The sequence below is a fragment of the Mus musculus genome, chromosome 7 (assembly GCF_000001635.26).
Source record: "Mus musculus strain C57BL/6J chromosome 7, GRCm38.p6 C57BL/6J".
In the NCBI taxonomy this organism is placed as follows: Eukaryota; Metazoa; Chordata; class Mammalia; order Rodentia; family Muridae; genus Mus; species Mus musculus.
Window position 1 is genome coordinate 48478256 of NC_000073.6, and position 21516 is coordinate 48499771.

Consider the following 21516-nt stretch of genomic DNA (forward strand, 5'->3'; position numbering starts at 1 on the left):
TCCTGTCCAGCAATGATGCCTATGAATTTCATCAATGACCATCATGACACAATAATCCTAAGGCTGCAGAAGTGGCACACATACCTCATATATCTTTGTAGTAATCAACAATTCTTGAATTAGAATTAAGATGTGATCAACAAGGAGAAATTATACATGACATGATTACTCAACTACTAAGAACTTGGGGACCTGGTGACTTATTACATATTAATGACTTAATGTATATCATTCTATAGTATGCAAGATAGATGTAAATAAAAATATATGACATCATTTCATTTAGAAGTAGAATGTAGTTTTTAAAGTGTCAGTATCTACATATTGACTATATATGACTATATATAAGGAAACAATGTAGTTCTCATCAAGTCTTTATTTAGACAGAAGAAAAACATAGTTTTAAAAATATTAACAAAATATAAAATAAAAGAAAGAGTCATAATTACTTTTCTGTTGCCATGATGACAAAGACTACTCATAAAAATATATTTCATAGGGAGGATCACAATTCCTGTGGAGTGGAATCCATGACCATCATAGCCAGAAGCCTGACAGTAGGCAAGCAGGTTGCCATGGCAATGGGGCAGTTGCTGGAAGCTCATATCTGACCCTCAAGCTTGAGGCAGATAAAGATCTAACTGGGAATAGTACTGGCTTGTGAAACCTCAAAGATCACCCCTAGTGAGATATATTCCAACAAGAGCACTCATTTTAATCTATCCCAAACAGTTCCACCAACCTGGGGCCAAGCATTTCCAAAATGAGACTATAGGGGAACATTTTTGGGTAAACTACCACATTACAGTCCTCAGACCACATAATTTTGTAGCTATAGCACAGGAGAAAATACATTAAGTCCAACTTGAAAAGTCTGCAGTCTTTCCTGGTCACAGTACAGTTTAAAAGTCCAAAGTCTCTTATGAGACTCAAGACAATCTTTCAATTGTAACTCCTTCTCAAAACAAAAAGCAAAGCACATTTTTCCAACATACAGAGTCAGAGATTATACATTACCATCCATTTCAAAAGAGAGGAATGGGGACATAATGAGGAAATATTGGGCCAAGTAAAATAAAAATTCAGTAGGGCAAATTCTAAATCCTGTAGCTTCTTGTCTTGGTGTCAAAATGCTGAGATGACTCTGTAGTACCCTTTTCAACTGCAATACATTTCTCTCTCTTGGACTTGTTTCACTCTCTCTATACAGTGCTTCTTGTCAGATATGCCATACTTTTGGCATCTCCAATATCTTTCCATCTCCAGTAAAATCTAGGCTTCATCTTCACAATGTCATGTCACAAAGTCACAATGTCACAATTGAGACATTTCCAGGCCTCCAAGCAAGGACTCCCTGCTTACATGTCTGTCCTCATTCACTTTTCTTAACCTTGGAGGAAGATTCTATAATCCCTTTACTCCTGCATCCTTCTTGACTCAAAGGCCAGAACCAGAAGACTGATGCTACCAACTTCTGTTGTCTGCTCAGTGTTGAACTGTCAAGTACATGTTTCCCACATACAGAGGCACAGATCATACATCTTCACTTCCTTGAATTACATTGGCATAAGCTTTAATTTGCTGAACAAATTCTCCTTTGCTTGAGGAAAATCTTTATGCATTTCCCCTGTGCAAGTTGAAAGCTTAGCTGGGTGGTGTCTTGGCCTAGAGCAGAATCTCATTTATTCCATTTCCCATCAGGACCTTCTTTAAACTAATCACTTCTTTAAACCCAAGAATTAGCTCCAAAATTAAAAATCCTGCTTCTCCTTTTCTCTTCAATTGTACATTTTATATTTCCTTTTGCCCTTCTTACTCATTTTTACTGTAAACCTAGTATCCCTTGCCAAAAAAAAAAAAAAATTATTTACGAACTTTTCAATTTAGCCTAAAGCATATTCTTAGGAGAAGGGTAAAAAGCAGCCATATTTTGTGACAAATTTCCAAGAATAGTTTTTAGCTCAGTTACTAAAATTTTTTCCAGCAAAAACTATGTGAACTGGGTCTCCATAATGTACAATGCTTTCAGAATCACTTTCATCCATATTCCTTCTAGGATGGTCTGTTAAGCCCTACATCAATCACATCCCTAATCCAAAATCCCATACTCTTGGTCCCTCCCCATAAAAGCAATAGGATCATGCCTGTTACATAAATAGCACTGTCTCTGATACCAGCTTCTGTTTTAGATATATTTCCATTGCTGTGATAAAAAGGCATGAAAAAGGCAATTTACAAGAAAAAAAAAAAGCACTTAATTTGGTAGATCACAGTCCCGGAATTTGTACTGCACAACCACCATAGCTGAAAGTATGACAGTATGACAGTAAGCAGGCAGCTATGACACTGGAGTAGTAGTTGAGAGCTTATATTTAATACTTATACTTCCACATGGGGTGTGGGTGGAAGCATTGGGGATTTGCAACCTCAAATTTGCAACCCGGAGTGTCATACCTCCTCAAACAAGGCCACAGGTCCTAATCCTGCCCAAACAATTCCAACAATTAGGGGTAAGCCTATGGTAGCCATTTTCATTCAAACTATATAAGTAATCTAAAGCATGAGATCTTTGTAGTAATAGTTCATTGCACACAGGAGATTTTGTGAAAACGAAGTTTTTGACACAAGGAATAAAAAATGAATGTTTACATGACCTGATGTATAGGTTAGTATGTTCAACGACAACAACCATCTAGCCACATGTATCAAGCATCATGTTACAATCTTTTAATTTTCACTCTAATATTTAGTTTAGAACAGAAGTATGGATATCATATTTATCTGTGATATAAAATTATGACAGGAGAAGAAATGAAAATTAAAAGATATAGTGTAGTATTTTGTGTCTTGATTAGGTACAGAGTCATGCAGCTACATTAACTTAAGAAAACCTACTGATTAGTTTTATTTAATTTGTTGATATTTTATTCTCTTAATTGTAGAAAAATTGAAATTATTACTGCAGCTTTATAAAAGGAATATTATTTTATAGAAAATTTTACTAAACTGTGCATATAGCTAAGTTAATAGATGCTGTGGGCTCCTTGAAATGGTATAAATTTAAAATAAGTTGTATTTCAAGGGAGTCTTTATAGAGGACCTCATTGGAAACTTTTCATGAGGGATTACACAGTCAGAGAGCATGAGGATCATATCAAAGACAATACTCAACTATGGGATGCTAAAAAGGAAACTGTGAATAGAACCACAGAGGACACTGCACCTTCCTATGTACATGGATGTTTAACACTTCTCTTGAGAATGTTTACTTCTTTATTAAGAAATGTGTATAAGAAAAACTATTGCTCCACATATTCTTTAAAACATACAGAAATTAATAAAGTCTGGGATTATATAATGTATCTATTTAACCCTTCAACACTGAAGAAAAGTTTGCCTTGAAACAGAATAATTTTTTTGCAAAATATAACATGAATTTATCCACTATCAAGTTAAGTGAGTTAAGAAATGCAACCCTTTCCTGTACTTTCTTAAGCTTTCTTCTGAAGAAGGGATTTATCAATTGTGGTCAACAGCTTTCCTGGACCCCACAGAGCTTGCAAGGAGTAACATCAAAAGAAGTTGGTAAAACCCTGAGCAAGATAGCTGCAGAAATGTTGTACCCAGTATTTGTAACAAGTCCAATATCAATCAACTTCTACAACATTGACTACTTTCCCAACTGAGTTAACCTTGGGTCATCAACTAAACAACGTTATGAAAATGCAACAAAGTGATAAAAACATAGTTCTCTTCAGAGCTCTTTATGCCTGATCAAAGCAGCTCTCAGTCCTTTCCAGATTGTTTTTATTTCTCTAGATCTTCCTGAGGAACCCATCTCTCCACATTCTTCCTCCTCAGGAGTGTCTTGCATGGCTCTCTGCAGAAATAGCTTGAGAGTCTTCCGTTGAAATCGATGATGCCTAATGGAGCCTACAAGGCAATAAATGATGGGTTTTGCAGAGCTGTTAACACAGGAGAGAAATACTGTGACCGGATATATACTACAAGGTAAAACATAATAAAATTTCTCAATCCACACTAAGAGGAACCAGTAGATCCCATAGGGCAGACCAAAGAGCAGGAAAACAAGCACTGTGAACACAATGGCCACATACAGCCTGGTCACAGGAATCTTGTGTAAGCCCCAGAAGATGGTAATCACTAAGGCCAGACTGGATCCCAAGAGAGCTACAAATAAAACAATTAACCATGTAGCAGTGATTAAATCAAATGTCTTACACCAACCAGGGTCACTAGTGTAATATAGGAAGCCACATTCCTTCCCTTCCAGGAGGCTACACACTAGGGACAAGACCCAAAGCAGGGTACATATGACAGCTGATGTGTGCCTTGGGCGTTGGCAGTGATACCAAATGGGCCACATGACAGACAGGCAACGTTCAATGCTAATAGCACTGAGGATACTCAGGCCACAAAAATAAGGAAAGTTTAACACAACAAGGTAAAACAGATCAATTTCAATGGGGATGGAATCAATGTCCAAGATCATGTGAAAACAATATCCAATTTGAAAGCAAATGAAGAGAAAGTCAGCACCAGCGAGGTTGAGGATGTAAACAGAGAATGCATTCCTGCGCATCTGGAAGCCCAGGAACCACAGCACTGTGGCATTTCCAACCAGCCCAACTAGGGCAACAATGAGGGAAAGAAAAACCATGGTACAAGACACGACTTCACAAAATGACATTCCAGTATGGTTGCTTTCATTCACAGCTGTGATGTTTGTTCCCCAGTATGTTATGTTTGAATCCACTCTTAGATCCCTTCCACTGATGTTTCTGGAAAGAAAAACAAGACATGAACACATGCTTTTTGTTCTCTGATTCTTAGGATCACCATTATAGATGTTAACGGTTTACCTAGTTCTTAAAATGGTGAAACAGGGTGGTAGACATGAAGCAATTTATCAAAATCAATATTTCTGGAGCCTTAATTTAAATATATCATATTTAAATATATCATAAATATATATATATATATATATATATATATATATATATATATATATTTAGGCTATCTACAACCCATATCCTGTATTGACATTAGAGTAGTTGATGGTTCCAGTATAAACTCTCAGTGTCTCAAGCTGTTTTAAAATTCCTGTTTTAAAACAAACTATTTCTCAGAAAGAAATGACACTCTGAATCCACCTTTCTTTCTGTCCTAAGGCTAGTTTTTCTCTGCTTTGGGAACTCAGAAGCCAAAAGCATGACCAAGAACTGCTGCTCTCAGTCTTAGATGGGGGAGGCTAACAATTGGGAAAATATAAAAACCCTGAAGGACAATAATAAAATATATGTCGAATTATGCCAAGACCAGTACGCAAGAACCAGACTTATAGGGTAGCATGATTTGTTATCCATTTCAAATTATAAACTATAAAGGAGGAAATCCTTGGGGACATTAAGCAGTTTTCTGTTGCCTGTATCTATCTTTCCCTAAGGGCACAATGAATAGCTGAGTATTTTCACTCAACAAATGGATAAATGAATCACAAACCCAAAAGTAGATGAGAATTTAGAATAAAGATTTTTGCAAATATTTTAAAGCAAATTCAGTGCCACAAATTACATATGAACAGAAAAAAAATTTTTTGATGATTCTGTCAGTCTACATCTCTAGTATTCCTAAAAAATGTCTAATGATTGCCTTTGTCATTTCCCAATCCCAGTTTGTGTGTATGTGAGAGAGAGAGAGAGAGAGAGAGAGAGAGAGAGAGAGAGAGAGAGAGAGAGAGAGAGAGAGAGAGGAAGAAGATGAAGAAGAAGAAGAAGAAGAAGAAGAAGAAGAAGAAGAAGAAGAAGAAGAAGAAGAAGAAGGAGGAGGAGGAGGAGGAGGAGGAGGAGGAGGAGGAGGAGGAGGAGGAGGAGGAGGAGGAGAGGAGGAGGAGGAGGAGGAGGAGAAAGGAGAGAAGAAGAAGAAGAAGAAGAAGAAGAAGAAGAAGAAGAAGAAGAAGAAGAAGAAGAAGAAGAAGAAGAAGAAGAAGAAGAAGAAGAAGAGGTCCAACAGTGCTAAACAAAGGGTATTGTGACATAGAAATATCTACAGTACTTGAAGACAGAGATATTCTCTTGGAAGAGGGTAATAGAAATAGTTCCATTAGTCATGCAATTTTACTTGTGGAATATCAGCATATAGATACTGGAGCAGTAAGAATTCCATGAGATCAACGATATTCTGAGCTACATAGCAAGTTCCAGAAACGCCTGGGTTGTGGGAGAAAGCATATATATACATGTGTGTGTGTGTGTGTGTGTGTGTGTGTGTGTGTGTGTGTGTGTGTAAAGAGAGAGAGAGTAATATATAAGAAATCTGAAATATAGTTTAAAGACCAAACTTATAAATCCTTTGTGAATAGGATACATGTAGGGTGCAGACTAAAGCATAGAAAATGAATTCTGTAAGAAACAAAATAGATTTTCCTTGATCTTCAGGAGGACATGTATATTCAACACAGGTGGTGTTCCAAATGTACACAAGACAAAGTGAATCCATAAACATTAAACTCAAGTTTCAAGTGTCAGGAGTAGATGACACATAAAGAATTCTAATGTTGTGATTCTCTCCCTTCATTCATTCCCTCACCTTCATTAGACCTACCTTATCTTGAAGTATATAGGATAGTTTCCCTCCCTGGACCCTGCAGAATCCTCTAAGCCATGCCCAGATGCCATAAGCACCCTATTTTCACCACCTCAACCTCCATTGTCCAATCATCTCTCTACACACCTTCATAGGACCTGTTAATATATGTATGATTTCCTCTCTGCACCCATTCTACTGCCCCCTGGGTCCTCTTGGGAATTCCTTACTGCCCAGAGTGGTATACTATCCTCCTAAGCACCATTTTACCACAACTTCTGTCTGCCTTTCCACTGGAATCTCCTACCCTGTTTCCTCAGGGAGATACTGCACAATAGGGAGACTTGCATTGTCTGGTGAATTTCATTGTCTAGCACAAGGATACCCACAAGAGGCCTACCATATCAGTAAATCAAGGTTATGTAACCTTTAAATGCATAGCTCATCACGAACAGCCAGATGGTTAAAGATCAGCATAAGACTTCAATCAACAAAAGCCATGGCAATATTAAACTTTCAGAGACTAGCTATCTTACTAGAGCAAGTCTTCATTACCCTAACATACCTGACTATGACCTTAAACCTCATCTTCTGAAGATGATAGAGGCCTTTAGATATGAAATTAGTATGTCCCTTAAGTAAACATAGGAAAATACAATTAAATAGATAAAGGCTTTTAAAGAGGGACAAACTCCTTTAGATATACAGGAAAATATAAGTAAGTAGATAAAGGAAATGAATAAAACTGAGTAATACTTGAAATTAAAAATAGAAGCAATAAATAAAGCACAGACTGATGGAATCCCAGGGATGGGAAAATCTAGGAAAGAGAACAGGAAAAACAGACATAAGCATCACTAACAGAATACAAGATATGGAAGAGAGAATCTCAGGCACAAAACATAAGATAGAAGAAATCAATATAACAGACAAAGAAAAAGTTAAATCTAAGAATTTCCTTACATAAAAGATCCAAACATGTGGCATACCATGAAAAGACCTTACCCAAGACTAAGAGTCCCGGGTCCAAGGACCAGAGAATATCTTCACCAAAGCATAGGAGAAAATGTTCCCAACCTAAAGACAGAGAGGCCTATAAACATACAGGAAGCTTACAGAATAGCAATTAGACTTGAGGAGAAAAGGAAATCTTTCTGCCACATAATAATTAAAACACTAAACCTACAGAACAAAGAAATACTATGAAAAGCAGTAAGGGAAGAGGGTCAGGTAACATATAATATCAGATCTATCAGAAACACACCCAACTTCTCAACAGAGACTCTAAAAGTTAGAAGACCCTGGACAGATAGATGTCTTGCAGACTCTAAGTTATTTATTTTGTATTTCTTGAGGGTTTTTTGTTTTTGTTTTTGTTTTTGTTTTTGTTTTTGTTTTACAGAATAGTTGTTAGCTTGCCTCAAAACTGCTTTCACTGTATCCCCCAAAGATCTATACTCTATCTGTATTCATTTTCCTTCAATTCTTTTTTTTCCTTTTTTTTAATTAGGTATTTTCTTCATTTATATTTCCAATGCTATCCCAAAAGTCCCCCATGCCCTCCCCCCACTCTCCATCCCCCCCCACACTCCCACTTCTTGGCCCTGGCGTTCCCCTGTACTGGGGCATATAAAGTTTATAAGACCAATGGGCCTCTCTTTCCACTAATGGCTGACTATGCCATCTTTTGATACATATGCAGCTAGAGACACGAGCTCCAGGGGGGTACTAGTTAGTTCATATTGTTGTTCCACCTATAGGGTTGCAGATCCCTTTAGCTCCTTGCTTACTTTCTCTAGTTCCTCCATTGGGGGCCCTGTGATCCATCCAATAGCTGACTGTGAGCATCCACTTCTGTGTTTGCTAGGCCCAACAATAGCCTCACAGGAGACAGCTATATCAGGGTCCTTTCAGCAAAATCTTGCTAGTGCAATGGTGTCAGCGTTTGGAGGCTGATTATGGGATGGATCCCTGGGTATGGCAGTCTCTAAGGCTCTCTAATTTAACATTCAATTTCTTTACCCCATTTTCTTTCAGTGGTGTGTTGTTTAATCTCCATGATTATGTTTAATTTTGTTATTGTCTCTTTGTGTTGATTTCTAGTTTTATTCCCTTATGGTCAGGCAGAATTTAAGAACTTATTTTAAATGCCCTGTATTTATTGTATCCTTTTATGTGATCTCATAAATCCTGATAAATCTGTATATTCTTTATTGTTTGATTGGAAAGTTAGGTAGATGTCTGTTAAGTTCATTTGACCTATCATGTCAGTTAAACCAAAATATTTCTTTATTCATTTCCAAAGGATTACTTTTCTCTCTTTCTCTCTCTCTTTCTTTCTTTCTCTGTTATTAGACGCGTTCTCACGACCGGCCAGGAAGAACACCACAGACCAGAATCTTCTGCGGCAAAGCTTTATTCTTACATCTTCAGGGACAGAGTGCAAGAAGCAAGAGAGCAAGAAGCAAGAGAGAGAAGCAAGAGAGAGAGAAAAGCAAGAGAGAGAGAAAAGCAAGCAAGAGAGAGAGAAAAGCAAGAGAGCGAAAAAGCAAGAGAGAGAGAGAACGAAACCCCGTCCCTCTTAAGGAGCATTCTCCTTCGCCTCGGACGTGTCACTCCTTGATTGGCTGCAGCCCATCGGCCGAGTTGACGTCACGGGGAAGGCAGAGCACAAGTAGTCATAAGATACCCTTGGCACATGCGCAGATTATTTGTTTACCACTTAGAACACAGCTGTCAGCGCCATCTTGTAACGGCGAATGTGGGCGCGGCTCCCAACATCTCCCCCTATCCTTTTAATAAGAGCAAATAGGCCACCCATATTAATGAGAGTGGAGATAGAGGTCAAATCCCCAGTGTGTAGGTAAAGGAGCCATGTACAGGATTAGCTCTTAGGCTTACAGGCTTTTACCCAGAGCAACCCTGACCTGTTCCCGTGTCGTTTTGCCTGGGGGAAGGGAACTAGGACACTGAACCTTCATGAAAGATGACATGTCTCCCTAGAATAGGCTCATATATGCCGCAGAGCCTTTCCATTGCAGTGCTTAGCCTTGCAACTCTCTCGGGCTGCTGAAGCACACTCACTCTATCCCGTGCAATGAGTCTAGCCTCATGGGATATAAGAGCTGAGTGGCCAGCGACCTATTGCCTAAGCATAGATAACCATATATCAGGGGGAGCTCCATGTTCTAGTCCTGCAAGCGCCTGGGCAATAACCACCTTGTCTCTCCTAGTTTAGGCCTTAAGCTTACAGACCAATCAAAGAAGCAACACTAATCCACAGCAAAGTGTATCTCCAAATAATATTAATCCCACCCATTTTTTAAAGAAAGAAAATGCTGAGGAGATCCAATTGGGTAATCCTTTGGTCAGGGACAGGTCCAAGCGCGTGGAGTTGACCTGAAGTCTCAATTCCCGAAGGATCTGTTCAAATTCAGCCATCCAATTCTGTAACATATACTGAAAAAGACTTTTTGACAAATTAGCTGTCCTAGTAAATTTAACATACTGAATGGAAGTAACACACAATCCCGGAAACTTTTGTTCACATCCCTGCTGAGTTATTTGTCATAATGCATCTAGTTGTATCTGGACAAGATCTATGAGTTGATTAACCAGCATGAGACCTCTCTGTATCTTGACATTAGCTGAGGCCTGTTTATCTATGACTGTAGTCACTGAGGCTGACAAAGTGTTAATGGTGTCAGTCGTCTGGACCTGTCCAGACAGAGCCAAGGCTGTCTGAATTAAGGCCAAACCCAGTTCCCAGTTAGTGGTAAAAAAGCAGGAGAATACTTGAGCATTATACATCACCATCATTGGGAGTGGAAATGTCGACATTATCCCCCAACGCTGCTCTCTCTTTATTATTGACGCCCTGGACATCACCAAGACGAGGGACATTAGTATTCCCTTGGTCAGTCTGGATTTTTCGGGTGAGTCTTTCTGGTAACCAAAATGGGTTGTCTTCATTCTGTGGGAAAACACAGATAGCTCCCCTGGATCTTATCAAAATAGGATCCGGGCCATACCATTTATTATCAAGGACATTTTTCCATTTAACCATCTCATTGGGCCTATCTGGCTCTGAACAATGACGTTCAGCCGCAGTATGGCCATGAGCATCAATATTTAAAAAATTGAGTGTAAAGAGTGCCAAAGACACCGACACTCTTGGTGCTCGGGGTACAGTCTCCTCAAAAGTTCCCCTCTTCTGTTTTATAAGATAGGCTTTGAGGGTGCGATGCGCACGCTCAACAATACCCTGTCCTTGAGGGTTGTATGGAAGTCCAGTCAGGTGGGTCACGTCCATCTGACGGCAGAACTGTTGGAATTTTTGAGACGTATAAGCTGGTCCATTATCAGTCTTAAGGAGTCTGGGTTTCCCCCAAGCACTCCATGCCTCAAGACAATGTTGAATCACATGTGAGGCTTTTTCTCCGGTTAACGGAGAAGCAAACATGATGCCAGAACATGTGTCAATGGACACATGGAGATATTGAAGTTTTCCAAAGGAAGAAACATGTGTAACATCCATTTGCCAGACCTGTAGAGGTCGAATACCGCGTGGGTTAATTCCCACATGAGGAACTGGCAAGAACTCACAGCAGCTTTGACATTGAGTAACAATGTCACGGGCTTCTTTTCTTGTCAAGGAGAAACGACTGCGTAATGTTTCAGCCGTCACATGAAAATTGTTATGAAAATTTTTTGCAGCCTCTACCGGGGATGATAGGGCAGCAGCCACCACTTTAGTGGCCTTATCTGCCAAATCATTTCCCAGAGCCATGGGGCCAGGTAGGCCTGAGTGGGCTCTAACATGAGTAATATAAACAGGAGATCTTCTAGATAACAAAACTAATTGTATCTGCTGAAAAATATTGGCAACTCTACTGGAAGGCTTAATCACTCCAGCCACTTCTAAAAGATTTACTGCATTAACCACATAACAGGAATCTGACACAATATTAAGGGGTTTTAAAAAGGTTTTTAAAACTTCTAAGACCACTAAACATTCTACCACTTGAGGTGAATTTTCATTATACTGTTTGGATACCACTTTACCATTAGCCACATAGGCACCTATGCCAGTTTTTGATCCATCAGTATATACCACAATCCCATTTTTAAGTGGGTTTCTTACTGTTATTTGTGGAAACACAACAGATTGATTTTGGGCAAACTGTAAGATTGGATGTTTTGGATAATGGTTATCTATTTTTCCTGAAAAGGAGGTAACTAAAACTGCCCAATCATTAGATGTGGCTGCCAAGGTTTGAACCTGTGCAGCGGTATAAGGTACAATTAAAAGATATGGACTTTGCCCAAAGTGGGTGATTGCTGCTTTTAGACCTTTAAGGGCAAGCTGTGCAATTGCATCAGGATACCAATCTATTATTTTAGCTGGGGATACGTTTGGATGGATCCACAACAATGGCCCATTCTGCCACAAAACTGCAGTTGGCAATTGTGCTGTCTTAAAGACACACAAACTGAAAGGCTGCGAATCCTCAATACGTTGTAATTGTGCATTCTGTAAGGCTTTTTCCACCTTTTGTAAGGCCTGGTTAGCAGCTAGAGTAAGAGTCCTAGGGGAGGAGATATGAGGATCTCCTTCTAAAATACTAAACAAAGGCCTTAACTCAGCGGAAGGAATCTTTAAAAAAGGTCTGAGCCAATTAATATCTCCCAACAGCTTTTGAAAATCATTTAAGGTATGGAGGTGATCTCTTCTTATCTCTACCTTTTGGGGCACAATCTTATCTGGGGACACCACAGAGCCCAAGAATTGTCCTGTATCAGAAATTTGGACCTTTTCTGTGGCTATCTGTAAACCCCACTGACTTAAAGTTTTAAGTAGAAAAGGATATGCCTTTTGTAGCATGGTAAGGTCTTTATGGCACAGGAGGATGTCATCCATGTAAAGGAGCAAAATTAAAGAGGGGAATTGTTCCCTCATTGGCAGAAGAGCTTTTTGCACATAAAGCTGGCACATTGTAGGACTATTGGACATCCCCTGTGGTAAGACCTTCCATTGATACCTCTTATCAGGTTTAGCAGAATAAGCTCTCTGACCCGTTAACAAGTCAAAAGTCCACTCTCTCTGCTCTGGAGTTAAAGCAGCAGCGTTTGCTCGGTCCTGCGCCTGTGCAGCCTCTCGCCACAGAGATCTCCATTTCACATATTTGCCCATACTAGGGAGAGCGGCTTTTGCAATCATTTGCCAGTCGGCAGGAGTTAGTGCCATGCCGGCAAGCCTGTCTAACTGCACCAAGGTAAAATTAGCATTAATTCCATATTTACGAACCGATTCGGCAAGTTCTTTAATCTGCACATATTCTACCGGAGCGTGGACACGCCCACCCTCGGCTCCTTCAAAGACCGGAAATGCCTGTTGTATTTTCCTTTGTTCCTCTCGGGGAATGAATGAGTCTGCGCACTGCCTCTCTGCGCACTGCCTCTCTGCGCATTGCTGACGCACTACGCAGGGCGGGGACTCCGCATAGGGCGGGAGTGCACCTGGTAGCCGATTGCCCTGAGGCCAATTAGCAAACTGGCCTTCGCCAGCCGCTTTTGGCTTTTTTCTTGACCAATTAGCTGGCTGGTAATGGGCTGCTTCTTCCTCCCAGTCTGTTTCCTCAGAGGAGGATTCTTCACCTGCTTCAGAGCTACTAAGAGCTGGCTCCCCGAGCCCATCCAGCGATGAGCACAGGCTCCTTTTCCTAGAGACCTCCGCTAATTGATCTTTCTTCTTTTCCCTTTTTCCTCTTTTTCTTCTAATCTCTCTCCAGGTATTCTTACCTGACCTAAACTTTTCCTCGGGTTCAAGACCCTTGGAAAGGCCTGTATACTTACCGTTTCTCCTTGCTCCTACTCTCTCTCCCCGCTTTACTTCTGATAGACTGCCCTGAATTTCCTCTAGAATTTTCAGCCCTATCTTAACCACTTGATAACATGTGAAAAGGAACAAAAGGGCTCCTAACACCAGAAAAAATTCAAGGCCAAACATATTCCACTTTACTTCTGATAGACTGTCTTGAATTTCGTTAGAAAGTTCAAGGCCAGGCTTACCTCGTGAAGCTGTACTCACTGGTACTCTCGTTCCCCAGCTGAAAAGTTCTGAATTCATACAGTTGAATCCTTCTTAACAGTCTGCTTTACGGGAACCTTTATCACCGTCGTTCCCCAGCTGATGAGTTCTGAATTCGGCAGTTGAATCCTTCTCAACAGTCTGCTTTACGGGAACCTTTATCACCGTCGTTCCCCAGCTGATGAGTTCTGAATTCGGCAGTTGAATCCTTCTCAACAGTCTGTGTTACGGGAACCTTTATAAACGTGATCCGCAGTTCTGGTTCCGGAATGAGGGATCCTCCTTGCGCCAGTCCCGAGTTTTTTTCTCGTCCCGGAATTCGGCACCAATTGTTATTAGACGCGTTCTCACGACCGGCCAGGAAGAACACCACAGACCAGAATCTTCTGCGGCAAAGCTTTATTCTTACATCTTCAGGAACAGAGTGCAAGAAGCAAGAGAGCAAGAAGCAAGAGAGAGAAGCAAGAGAGAGAGAAAAGCAAGAGAGAGAGAAAAGCAAGCAAGAGAGAGAGAAAAGCAAGAGAGCGAAAAAGCAAGAGAGAGAGAGAACGAAACCCCGTCCCTCTTAAGGAGCATTCTCCTTCGCCTCGGACGTGTCACTCCTTGATTGGCTGCAGCCCATCGGCCGAGTTGACGTCACGGGGAAGGCAGAGCACAAGTAGTCATAAGATACCCTTGGCACATGCGCAGATTATTTGTTTACCACTTAGAACACAGCTGTCAGCGCCATCTTGTAACGGCGAATGTGGGCGCGGCTCCCAACATTTCTCTCTCTCTCTCTTTCTTTCTTTCTTTCTTTCCTTTTGTCCTTTTTTTAACATTTTTTAATTAGACATTTTCTTCATTTACATTTCAAATGCTATCCTGAATGTCCCCTATACCCTCTCCCCACCCTGCTCCCCAACCCACCCACTCCTGCTTCTTAGCCCTGGCATTGCCCTATACTGGGGCATATAAGGTTTTCTTGCAGACTCTAAAAGGCCATAGAGACCATCCTGTTCTACTATATCCAGAAAAGCTCTCAATCCCTGTAGATGGAGAAAATAAGGTACTTTAAAAAAAAAAACAAAATTTACACACTATCTATAAATCCAGCCTTACAGAAATCATTAGGAAGAAAACTCTAAACCAATGAGGATAACTACACCAATGAAAACACAGGAAGTAAGTAATTCCATACCAGCAAAACAAAACAAGAGAAGCATACATGGACACACACATACATACACAAACACACCACTACCACCACTACCACTACCACTACCACTACCACTACCACTACCACTACCACTACCACTACCACTACCACAACCACCACCAACAGTACCACTATCACCAGCATCAAAAGAACACAAAGTAAGAATCACTGGTCATTGAACTCTCTCGATATGAGTTGATTCAATTCCCCAATAAAAAGACACAGACTAAAAGAATGGTTGCAAAAACATGATCCGTCAATCTGCTTCATACAATAAGCACACCTCAGCAATAAAGATAAATATTACCTTAGAGTAGAGGACTAGAAATAAATTTTCTAAGCAAATGGATCAAGAAGGAAGCTGGAGCATCCATTCTAATATCTAATAAAATAGTCATTATAACAAAATTAATCAAAAGAGACAGAGAAGGACACTTCATAATCATCAAAGAAATAATCTATGAAAATGATGTTTCAATTATGAGGATCTATGCCCTAAATACAAGGGCTCCCACATTTGTAAAAGAAACATTGATAAAGTTTAAATCATTCATGGAATCCCACACATTAATAGAGGGAGACTTTATTGCTGCACACTCACCAATTGACAGGTCATTGAGTACATAAACTTAGCAGATAATAATAAAACTAAACCAACATTATGAATCAAATTGACTTAACAAATATCTACATTCACCCAAACACAAAGGTTTATAACTCTTCTCAGTACTTCAGGGAACCATCTACAAAACTAACCGTGTACTCAGCCACAAAGCAAGGCTTTGCATATACAGGAAGATTAAAATGATGCCTTCTATTTTATCAGTCCAAAATGGATTAAAACTGGACCTGACAAATAACAAAAACATCAGAAAGTCTAAACACCCTCATGGAAACTGAACAACTCTCCCCTCCATGATCTTGACATCATGGAATAAATAAGGAAAGAAACAAAAATCTTTATAGAATTCAATGAAAATGAAGGTACAACATGTCCAAACTTATGGAGACAAATAAAAGCTGTTTTAAAAGAAAAGTCCATATCACTAGGTACCTCCATAAAGAAATTAGGCAGTCCTTATACCAGCAATTTGAAGACACATCAGAAAACTCTAGAAAACAAAAGAAGCAAACACATACACATGGGATATACGGCAGGAAATAATCAAATACAGGGCTGAAACCAATCATTTAGAGACAAAGAAATCAATTCAAAGAATCATCAAGACAAAGAGCTGGTTGAGAAAATCAACATCATAGACAAACACTTAGCCAAACTATCTAAAAGGCAGAAAACATGTATCCCAATAAACAAAATCAGAAATGAAAAAAGAGGCATAACAGACAATGAGAAAATTCAAAGTATGATTAAGTCATACTTCTAAAACCAGTATTCCACAAAATTGAAAATCTAAATGAAGTGGATGGTTTTCCAAGACACTTACCTACATCAAGATAGGCAAAATACTTAACTATTTCTATAAGCCCTGAAGGATATAGGAGCAGTCATTAAACATCCTCCAGTGAAATAAAGCCCAGAGCCAGATGGTTTTAGTGCAGAATTCTATGAGAGTTTTAAAGATCTAATACCAATATTCTTCAAAATATTCCATAGATATATATAAAATATAAGCAGAAGAAACATTGCCAAACTCATTCTATGAGGCCACAGTCACCCTGATACCCAAACCATACAAAGACTCAACAAAGAAATTAAATTTCAGAACAATTACTCTAATGAACATTGATGCAAGAATAGGCAATAAAACACACACAAACAGAATAATCTCAGAACACATCAAAAAAACATCAAGGAGATTCATCCTAGGGATATAAACATGGTTCAATATACCGAAATCCATCTATGTAATCCACCATAAAAATAAACTGAAATAACAAAATCAGATGATCATCTCATTAGATGCTAAAGAAGCCTTTGACAAAATCCAACACCCTGCCATGTTAAACATGTTGGAGAGATTAGGGGTACAAAGTGCACACATAAACATAATAAAAGCAACATAACAGAAGCAAGTAGTCAAGATAAAATTAAATAGAGAGAAGTTTAAAACAATTCTACTAAAATCGTGGACAAGGAAAGGCTTCCTCTCTCTCTCTAGCTCCTCAACCATAGTACTTGAAACTCTAGCAGGAGCAATAAGACAACTAAAAGAAATGAAGGGGATACAAATTGAAAGGGAAGAAGTCAATTTATTGCTATTTTTAGATGATATGGTAGTATACATAAGTTAACCCTAAAACACTATTGGAGAACTCAAATGGCTGATAAACACCCTCAGCAAAGTGTCTGGATAGAAAATTATCTCTAAAATGTTAGTTGCCATTTTTTATACAAACAATAAAGGGTCTGATAAAGAAATCAGGGAAACTACAAACTTCACTATAACCACAAATAACAAAATATCTTGGTGTCACTCTAACCAACAAAGTGAAAGAAGTCTATGACACTAACTTTAAGTCTCTGAAGAAAGGAGTTCAAGAAGATATCAAAAGATGGAAAGACCTCCCATGCTCATAGATCCGTAGAATTAACACACTGAAAATGACCATCTTGTCAAAACCAATGTACAGATTGAATTCAATTCCCTTCAAAATCCCAACACACCTTTACAGATTTTGACAGAGAAATTCTCAAAATCATATGGAAAAAAAATACCACCCTGGATAGCTAAAACAATCCAGAACAATAAAAAAAAACTTCTAGAGGAATCACAATCCTTTACCTCATGTTGCACTACAAAACAATAGTAATAAAAACTGTATGGTATTGGTATAGGAACAGTATTGATCAATAGAATTGAATCAAAGACCCTGGAATAAATCTACACACCTATGGACAATTTATTTTTGACAAAAAATGCAAAAGCATACAATGAAAAAATGAAGCATCTTCAACAAATAGTGCTGGTCTAACTAGATATCTGCATGTAGAAGAATGCAAATAAATCCATATTTATCACACTGCACGAAACTCAAACACAAGTGGATCAAAGACCCCAGGAGACAACTTCCTGAACAACGGCTCAGGTTCTGAGATCAACAATTGATGAATAGGACCTTATGAAACAGGAAAGCCTTTGTAAGGCAAAGGACATTATTAATATGCCAAAATGACAGCCTAAAATATCAGAAATTATCTTCACCAACCTAAATCTGACAGAGGGCTTATATCCAAAAACATACAAAGTACTCAAAAAGGTAGACAGTCACAGTCCAATTAACTCAATTAAGAAATGGGGTATAAAACTAAACATAGTATTCTCAACAGAGGAAACTCCCATGCCTGAGAAGCACTTAAAGAAATGTTCTAGGTCCTTAGTCATCAGGGAAATGAAAATCAAAATGACCCCGAGATTCCATCTTATACCCCCTCAGAACAGCTAAGATGAAAAATTCAAGTAATAGCATATGCTGGCCAGGTATGTGGAACATAGGGAATGCTGCTCCACTGCTGGTTAGAATGCAAACTTGCACAGCCATTTTGCAAATAAATTTGGCATTTTTTTCCCAGAAAACTTGGAATAGTTCTAAACCAGCTATATCACTCCTGGAAATATACCCCAACAATGCCCCACTATACCACAGAGATACTTGCTCAACTATTTTCATAGCAGCTTTCATTGTAATAGCCAGAAGATCGAACAACCCAGATGTCCTTCAACTGAAGAATGGATAAATATAATGTGGTATATCTACACAATTCAGCTATTACAAACAAATACATCATGAATTTTGCAGCAAGATGAATGGACCTTGAAAATATCATGTTCAATGAGGTAACCCAGAGCCAGAAAGGCACATATGATATGTACTCACTTATAAGTGTACATTATTGATAAAGTGCAGGTCAACCATGCTACAATGCACAGACCCAAAGAAACTGGGTAGTATTGAGGTCCTAAGAAAGGATGCTTAAATATTACCAGTAAGTGGAAAATTAATGGTTAAGAGAGGTGGTTGGAGAGAGAAAACTGTGTACAGGAATGAGGGATGAGGCATGGGGATGGTGATCAAGTTAGGGGGCAGGAGAAGGCTGAGAGTGAGAATGGAAGTTGGTAGGTGGCAACTTTGTTGACTAGCTGGAGGAGTCATGTGATGGGGAAGGATAGAAGAGCCTATGAGGGTGACCCTGGCTGAGATTCCTACCAGAGGGGAATTTAGAGTCTGAAGTGGCTACTTTGTGTTGCCAGCAGGAGTTCAAGAGGAGGGAGAAGAGTATCAATCAACCCACAAAACCTTCAACTCAAAATTTGTCTTGCCTACAAGATGTGTAGGGATAAATTTTGAGCAGAGATGGAGGGCAAAACCAAACAACCAAAGACTGTCCCAATTTGAGACCACCCCATGTGAGAGGGCAAACCTGTGACACTAGTAATGATACTCTGCTATGCTTGCACAGAAGGACATAGCATAATTGTCTCTTGATATACTTCATCCTGCAACAGATGGATGTAGATGTAGAGACCCTCAGGGAAACATCAGCTGGAGCCTGTGGAGTCTTGTGGGAGAGTGGGTAATAGAAGTGAGCAAATCAGAGTGGTTAAGGAAACCACAAGAAGAACAACAGAGTTAACTAACCTGGATCCATAGGGGCTCACAGAGCTTGGGCCACCAACCAGGGAGTATGCGGAAGCTTGAACTTGACCCCCACACATTTGTAGCAAATGTGGAACTTGGACTACACGTGGTTCACCTAATAAGTGGAGTAGGAATGGGCTGTCTTAGTCTTAGTCTCTGTTCCCTGCCACTGAACTCCCTTCCTCTACATGCACTGCCTGGTTGCACCTCAGTGGGATAACAGGTATCTAGTCATGCTAGGCCTTGATGTCCCAGGGTGGAATTGTACCTATAGGGGGCTCTCTTTCTTTGAGAAGAAGAGGAAGGAGAAGTTGGAGGAGAGCTTTGTACAAATGGAACTAGAAAAGGAGGATCAAGGGGGCTGTGATTGAGATGTAAAGTGAATACAAATAACAATAAAAAGAAAGGTAATGTAAAAGGATATAGGGACATTTACCACTTTACTAGCAAAATAAAAGTTGTCAGAAAAATAGTACCTTTCTATAGAAATATCTAAAGTTTGGAAAGCATGGAAAGATGTGTTCCATACCTTAGAGCAAACTACTGCCAATCAAGCTACACACCCTTCCTAGTATGAATCATTGAGCCATTTTCTTCTGCATGTTCCTATTTCAAACAAAAATCAAAAGTGATGGATTTGGGAAAGGGTCTAGTCGGAATGGAGGAGGAAGTTTAAAAGGATTTGATAGAGGTAAAACATGAGAGGGGAGAGTAATTGGAAAACATCATATACAGAAATCAAATTATCAAATAATAAATTATATCAATGAATAAAAGTTGTCGTATGCCTGGGGCAGCTCAACTACACCTACATCTATAGTAACATCCAACTCTTAGTTCAGCACACTAGTACTCTATTACTGTCTATAAAGTTCAACACTGTGTGATTTTCTAAAGTTTGAGATGGGGTAAACCCCTTATGTAATTTTCCCTAAATATGTACATAATTAATAAATTATTCTTAACTATGTTCTTCTCAGTCATTCATTTTCAGACCATCTGTTGTCTATTGAGAAGGAAATGCAAAGAAATAAAAACCTTTCTCTTGCAGGAAACACAGGTGTCTGAGTTAAAGACATATCTGGGCTTTTAAAATAGGAGGCTGTACCCATATGCTTGCTAAGTCAAGGAGAGTGGCAGCATTCTCAAAATAGCAGAACACTTTGATAGTTGAGATGAGAGCAGAATGGGGAGAAATTATAAGAAGTAGCCAGCACCTTGACTCACAGTATTCTTATCTTGCACAGCCAAATCTGCCAGCAAAAATGCCTTTTGCATCTCCTGTGTTTTCAGGAAAACTTGATGGTCCTTGGAATCTCCACTTCAAGGTATAGATATATGCCCACAGACTAAGAAAAAATAGACAAAAATCGTTGGGAAAGGGTGTCATAAAGCTTCTTACCTTTCCTCCATTTTTCTTATGGGAGATGTTAAATTGGTCTGTGTCAAAGTGAAGAGTTTCTGGAATCAGCTGTCAATATGAAACATGTCTGTAGTGCATGGTTGGCAATGTGACCAGTGTTGATGAAGATGAGAATGTCAGGAAGCCTTGTGGTTTCCTGTACTTGGATCTGCTGGCATATGAGTGTCACCCCTTGAGTCATGCTCCTCATGAGATTGCTTTTGACATTTGGCCTCTGGTCATGCCAAATTTTCTGGCTTCCCTTCCCTATTAGTGGCAGTAGAAACAAGAACTTACCTATTAAGTTAGTCCAGTTAACCATCTTTCCCAAACCTCCATGACTCCTAAGTGCTGGGATTGCAGAAAGTCATACAGCCAGTATCAATGTGGATAATAAGGATTTGGACCCAGATCCTCACAATTGGGGAATGAGAGCTTTAATCACTGAGCCATCCCCCAGGACTATCTAGAAACAGTTTTGTTTCTTGTTTTGTTTTGTTTTGTTTTGTTTTGTTTTGTTTACATCACAGCCATTTTGCAGCCCACATTCTTCCTCTCTTTGCAGACCCACCCTTCCCTATTCTTCCCTCTAATACTTCCATCTCTTCTTATAAGTGGAGG

General features: G+C 39.3%; 1 protein-coding gene across 1 annotated transcript; it reads right to left on the bottom strand.

Moving 5' to 3' along the window:
- Window positions 1-363: 363 nt before the first annotated feature.
- On the bottom strand, window positions 364-21015 carry Mrgprx2 (MAS-related GPR, member X2). The gene is made up of 2 exons (NM_001034868.3): window positions 20896-21015; window positions 364-4802 (listed from the first exon to the last, which is right to left on the bottom strand). Exons 1-2 carry the CDS (start codon window positions 20904-20906, stop codon window positions 3755-3757), a joined length of 1059 nt encoding a protein of 352 aa, NP_001030040.2. The 5' UTR covers window positions 20907-21015; the 3' UTR covers window positions 364-3754.
- Window positions 21016-21516: the final 501 nt, after the last annotated feature.